Source organism: Vicia villosa, linkage group LG4, assembly GCF_029867415.1.
Source record: "Vicia villosa cultivar HV-30 ecotype Madison, WI linkage group LG4, Vvil1.0, whole genome shotgun sequence".
In the NCBI taxonomy this organism is placed as follows: Eukaryota; Viridiplantae; Streptophyta; class Magnoliopsida; order Fabales; family Fabaceae; genus Vicia; species Vicia villosa.
Window position 1 is genome coordinate 125,425,153 of NC_081183.1, and position 6,350 is coordinate 125,431,502.

Sequence of the window (6,350 nt, forward strand, 5' to 3'; positions counted from 1 at the left end):
TATTATTTTCAATAGTGCAGCTTTTGATATAGATGAACTCTTCTTTTCAATTCTTTGGTTCTCTTGGTGGTGGTTTGAAATTGAATCAAAAGATAGGATCCTTTGTAATTTCTATGAGTGGTTTAAAAACCCGGCGGATTGTATGTAGTATTTCTAGCTGTTGTAATAGTTTTCGGTGTTTGATCTTTCTCTTGTATGGGTTGGGGTACCCCTAGTACCTCTTTCTCTTAATACAAGTGTTATTTATTAAAAAAAAGACTTTGATCCTCCGCACACAGTCACCAAATAAAAATTATTCTACAAAGAACACATTTAATGATTTTCCTCTCAACATGAATTTAAATTTAAAAAACTACTTGAAATAGTACACAAGTACAATAATACAAGCACGATAGCTCATGTTAATACGAGGAAGTTTGGAATTAGGGTTGACAAACGAATATGTCTGCTCCTTTTAGATCTATTTTGCAAAAATTCACAGAAAAATAGAGCGGGACGGAGAGAACACAATTATGAGTGTCGGCCTAAAATCTTGACTTCTCTCGCAAAACAATGAGAGCGGAGCAGAGAATGCTCATAGACAATGCCGTCTTTGAAGGCATGCAAGGCGGACTACCGCACAATGTCTTAAAATTATCAAAGTTAAACTATAGCTAAATATATTTGTTAAGTCAAATCGTGATTAAATAGAACCTCTATTTGTTTTGTCATTATTAAACTATGACTAGCTAACAGAGGGCCTCTAAAAACTACTTAGGCTCTAGTGGAAAAGGTGCTTCCACTAAGGACGAATCGTTCAGGTACTACCCGAGTTCGATTTTTGTTGGAAACAAGGCTCACTCAGTGATTCGTCCCTCTGAACCATGAAACCAGATTAGTCTGTTCACCATGTGGATCAAAACAGATTGGCTAAATCTCCGTAAAAAAATATAGATTAAACGGACATGTCCAACAGACCAGATCATTTTTTAACCCTTAGTTAAAATTAATCAATACAATAATACGTTGGAGCACTCTAGCTCTAATTCTTGGAGATCCTTGGAGTCATTTGGAAATAAGTTTAACTTAACGATAGTGAGAACTCACGAAAAGAAAGAAATAAAGAAAAGAAATTGCACTAACAACTTTAAGAGATCAAACTTTATTCAACTAAAAAAGAAAAAATTATTCAAAACAATGAGTGATCAAAAAGTATATACACTTTCTTTTGAAAGAATAAATACTTGTATTTGAATTAAATTTCTGTTTATTTATCTTTTATTATGATTATGTTTTTTCAAATGACTAAGTTACAGTCAAATTTTTTGAAGAAGATAAAGAAACTGAATTGTAACTAGAAGACACCTTATTAAAATTTTAAAATTAATTTTATTATCTTTTCTAATTCACTTTTGTAACTTCAAATTTTTACAAAAAAAATTCATAAAATCTTTCAAATCTTATTAATGCATTGTACTTTAAAATGTTAAAACCCCCATTATAGATTCATTAAAATCTAAACTAAAACTTCTATCTATAAAGGTGTATTTTCAAATTTTCAATTCCTTGTCAAAATAGTGTTTTAAATTTGAAATCCAATACATTCCTAATACTTACTATATCATAAGGGTGATGAATTGGAAAAACTTCTACAATTGGTTTAGTGATATTCCTAAAACCCACCTACCTACCAAAGAGAAAGGCTTTTAGAGATTGGAAAATTCTCAACCACCCCCTAAAATCCACTCCAAAATTCATTTGGTAGTGTATTTCTGTCAAAAAAAAAAAAAAATACACTACCTAATAAATTCTTTTGCAGATTTGACCATATATAAAAAGTGGATTGAGAAATATCACATTCATTAGCATAGATATGAACATATAGCATAGTCTCAAATGTTCATTTACTTCTATCTCAATATATCTATTTACAGTCTGTGAAAATTGGATATGATTCTGTAGAGGAACTTTCTATATGTGTACAATCGTTCACATGATTATCCTATAGTAAAAGTACTGAATTTTTTCCTTCGCGCCGCGAGATCGACTCAGCAAATATACATTCATTCTTGTTCTCGTGCTTATTATGTCTGCAGAGAGAATATACAGATAGTTACATAATAAGAAAATTGAAAAACATAAACGCAAAATCGTCGAAAGAAGAAGAGATTCAAGAATAATTGAATACCTTCTTACACATTGCCTTGTCGTAAAGGCTCTGATTCAGCATGGACTACATTGTTTTGCTGGTCCAATGGCATGTATTGTGACATGATCGCCATGATCTCGGAGTCCATGTAAGACTAAAAATAGATATAGGTGATTAAATTATGATTCTAATATGTTATGCTAGTATCGTGTTGCGTAACGTATAGTTGAGAATAATAGGCTTACCCTGAGTCTATACTTGTAGAATACGTAACCAGCTAGACCAGCTATCGCAACAACTGCTATGACCACAAATGCGAGTACTTTTCCAAATTTTGATCCATTTCTTTCTGCTAATATTAAAACAAAAATTATTATCTTGGACTATCAACTATGATGTGAAATCTTTTGTTACAGTTAAGATATGAATGTCTTACCAATACAAATATCTTGTTCCTTGATGTAAAGAAGATTGCCTTTGCATTTACAATCGTAACCACCCCAAGTGTCCTTACAGCTGCAGCCATCACACTGACAAGCACTTTTTTCCTTACATTCATCGATATCTGAATCAGATCAAAAGAGAATAACAAAAGTTATATTTTTTTTGCAAAATCGATCATATAAAGGCGATAGAGTGTTTGAGATTGTTGCGGAAAGAAATATTACCTTCACATTTGATACCATCTCCAACAAATCCTTCTGGGCAGTGACAGCCATTTACCTTGGATTCCTTTATTGAAAAAAAAAAGATAAACTGTTAGCCTTCAGCCCTGTCCGAGAATGTAGTACAATGAATATCTTATCGGAGGCAGCGTTTTTAATCCTTGTAATATAAACACTTTCTGATTTTAGTCGCTGCAATTTTTTGTCTATGCATTTAAGGATTACCTTAAATTTAGTTTCTGACACCATCTTTCAATCCAAGTTTGATTTTACATGTGGCTCTATTGGCCACATCATCAAACTTGGACAGAAAGAAGACGTCAATACTATAACTTCAATTACATGGATCAAAAGCTATATTTACAATCAAACAGGATGAAATAAAAGAAGAAAAGATGAAGATTTGGTTAAGCAGTACTAACTGAACAAGCTGAGAAAGTAATTTTATTTCTAGTTTCTGACCAACAGCCTCCATTGTTTATAGAGCATCTTGCAGGTCCAAAAGCTGTCATATAGGAAGTGTAAACATATCATCAACAAAATGGAAAATTGCTTATCATTTTGATTACAGTAAACAAGCAGTGACTGCAGTGAATCAAGATCCGAGACCAGAATATATATTTTCATATTTGAAAAATAAAATGAAGATGAAACTTTAATGTATTCTAGAAGGAATACCTTCACATGTTGTATAACCATCACCCTTATACTGAACACCTTCCACAACAGGACATTCGCAAACTCTTCCCCTGAAAGTATCCTGACAAACAATAGAAAGTTCAATTTGCAGCAAATCACATAAACACTATGGACCGTTATATAGTCCATAGTGCTTATGTTTTGTAAGAAAAATCGGTAACAGAAATTCCTTATCTATACCTTGCAAGCAGTTACATTAGCACTTCTGTCTTGCCAGCATCCTCCATTTCTTCTTTCTAGACACTCGTTAGTTTCGATATCTGACAAACCAAAACCAGAACAAAGTTAAACTCGCTCTAACAGAAGAAGTTTTGAAATAAAAGAATCAATCACTAGTTCGGTTCATATGATGAAATATTAAGCACACTAACCTCCACTTAAACAAACTTGAGGTTCAGTAGTCTCCTTAAATCCTGCACATATCGCCTTCAAAACAGATGTTCTTTCCAATTTTCCTTTCGACAAAACAAATAAAAATTTAGAATTTCGGTATATCAAATATGTTCATAAAAAAGATAGTCAAATTTGAAGTTGAAATCGAAGTCTAAGAGGCAAAATCTGCGTCCATTTAAGTAACTAACCTCTATACTGGACATTGTTTAAAATCAATGTTGGCAAAATGGTTACATCGCCACGAGATCCTCCTCCAATCTTTATACCACAAATTGATCAACAACATATAAGTTATTCAACATACGCAATTGATTAATTTTCGCAAGTCATATAAGTAAGTATCAAATATTAACCTGTGCTGTTTGTTCGATCTTTAGAACTTCATTCTCGACATCAGCTTCAGGATCACCAACACATTTCTTGATTTTCTCAATAGGAAGATCTGTAGTATTAAGATCAAACTCTTAAAATATAGACAAAAACCGCATAATCCAATTCACAGAAGTATAAAAATTATGCATTTACCTAATGATTTCATGACAACTTCAGCACAATCTTTGCTATATTTTTTCTCCTTCATAGAACACCTAACATGAAAATCTGTCACATAATCCCACCACACCCACGAACGGTTACTCTCGTTCGCCACTCTATGAACACAAAGCTGTCTCAAATTCTCATACACTACATCCTTCCCTTCATATCCCTCACCAAAATCCTTCTCAGGATCCGGCGCGCAATATCTTCCGTGGTTTATACATTGAGACTTACATTGGCTGCTTTCAACAAACGGCTTTGGACAAAACCATGTTATATAATGTGGAGTAAACAATGTATACCCACCTCTCTCAAGAATCTGAGCATGACCCTTGAAATTCTTCACAAAATTCATCTGTTCATCGCAACGAGGGCCGCATTCGTCGTTGCTGTTGGTCCAGAACTCATACTCGACCCGATTGTCAGGGTGAGGAACAGATTCGCGCCAGTCTATTCTTATCAAAACTTCGTCTTTGTTACTTAGAGAATCCTTCAATGAATCGCCAAAGGACTTTTCAATTAGAACCGACGGAATTACAATCTTTTCTATGTATCCGTCCGCATCGGTGCTCTCCTCAGGCGAATCCATAGTTATCAGTGACTCATCAATACTGTCAGTAACTAACACCGCTGCAGCTCCAGCCAGCTGTGCATGCCATACCTTTAAGGCAAAATAACATTCTACAAATGCAAGTAACTTTATCAATAAGCATTACAAAACTTGGATTCAAAGAATCATAATCTTAGGATGGTTGAATTGAATCTTTTAATTGAAGGTATTCTTTCTCATTTTTTAGATCTAGTAAATGAATTAAATCCTATAGTCCAGTTAAGCCAACTCAGTTGTTAGCTGTGCAAGAACATCAAATACCAGGACACGAGTTGAACCCGAGACAGTCCGATTATTCACATAATTGAACCGAACAGGTAAATTTATGTAACAGTAAAAGAACAGAATTAAAAAGGCAAAATATTAAATTAGCAATAATAGATGATAAATGAAACATGAAGCACATGATAAACTTAAAAGGTCAACGGGTTTGACCAAAAAGAAGAAGAAGAAAAATGAATACCTCCACGATCAAGAAGAACAATAGTTGGGCGATTAGACCGAAACTTGAAAGGCTTATCACCTTCAAAGACTTGACAACCATGAGAGCCTTTGTCAGGATAAACAAGCGATCCAAGAATATAGCCTCCATAATTTGGAATTCCAAAGTTTCCTATGGCACCATCTTTTTTACCTCGTAGTTTATGTGGTGACAGAACCGTTATGCTATTTTTCTCCACCACAAAACGACCTTGAACATAGGTTAGAATGAAGAACAAGACAAAGATATGAAACATGGAGGGTTTCATTGTTTAGGAAACAGAGGTAGAAGGAGGTGTTGCTCCAAAACTTTGTAATTGTCTTGGTGTTTACGAGTGGAAATTTTGCGTAAAGAAAGAGAGAGTAGAGAGAGAAGGGAGTTTGGTTTTTTTTGAAGTTATTTGAATAAGGTGGAGAGGTTTGAGTTTCACAATCAAGCTGTGACGTAAAGAGAGGGAAAAGATAGGTAAAATGGAAGAGGGGATGGTGGAATGAGTCAGGGGATCTACTAGTACACATATAGAAACATACGTCTGATAATGACATTGTTATATTTATTGTTTCGTAAATGCTTATGATACAAAATAAGACATTAAAACAACATGTATTGGATAACATACTAAAGCTCTTTTCTACCTTAACTTGTGTTGCTGATTTGAAACTAATTCTAAAATGGATATATTTTTTTATGAAGATTTTTTATTTATTATTATAATCTTTTTAATATAAAATATTAGTTTCGGACCCGAAGTTTGTTTTGGACCGCTCACAAGATTCAGGCGAAAAGCCCAAAGGTAAAGTAAATGTAGCCAGCGTGAAGAGGAGATATTCCTCTATT

General features: G+C 33.8%; 1 protein-coding gene across 2 annotated transcripts; it reads right to left on the bottom strand.

Annotated features, from left to right (window-relative positions):
* Positions 1-1,822: 1,822 nt before the first annotated feature.
* On the bottom strand, positions 1,823-6,004 carry LOC131595160 (vacuolar-sorting receptor 6-like). 2 transcript variants are annotated; one of them, XM_058867445.1, is made up of 13 exons: positions 5,496-6,004; positions 4,411-5,103; positions 4,239-4,327; positions 4,074-4,143; positions 3,864-3,947; positions 3,673-3,752; positions 3,472-3,553; positions 3,216-3,298; positions 2,797-2,860; positions 2,565-2,693; positions 2,374-2,480; positions 2,168-2,282; positions 1,823-2,069 (listed from the first exon to the last, which is right to left on the bottom strand). In XM_058867445.1, exons 1-12 carry the CDS (start codon positions 5,779-5,781, stop codon positions 2,172-2,174), a joined length of 1,878 nt encoding a protein of 625 aa, XP_058723428.1. In that variant the 5' UTR covers positions 5,782-6,004; the 3' UTR covers positions 1,823-2,069; positions 2,168-2,171. The 2 variants fall into 2 exon arrangements, with proteins under 2 accessions (XP_058723428.1, XP_058723429.1); XM_058867446.1 differs by having other exon boundaries at positions 2,374-2,477; positions 5,496-6,003.
* Between the last annotated feature and the right edge of the window lie 346 nt (positions 6,005-6,350).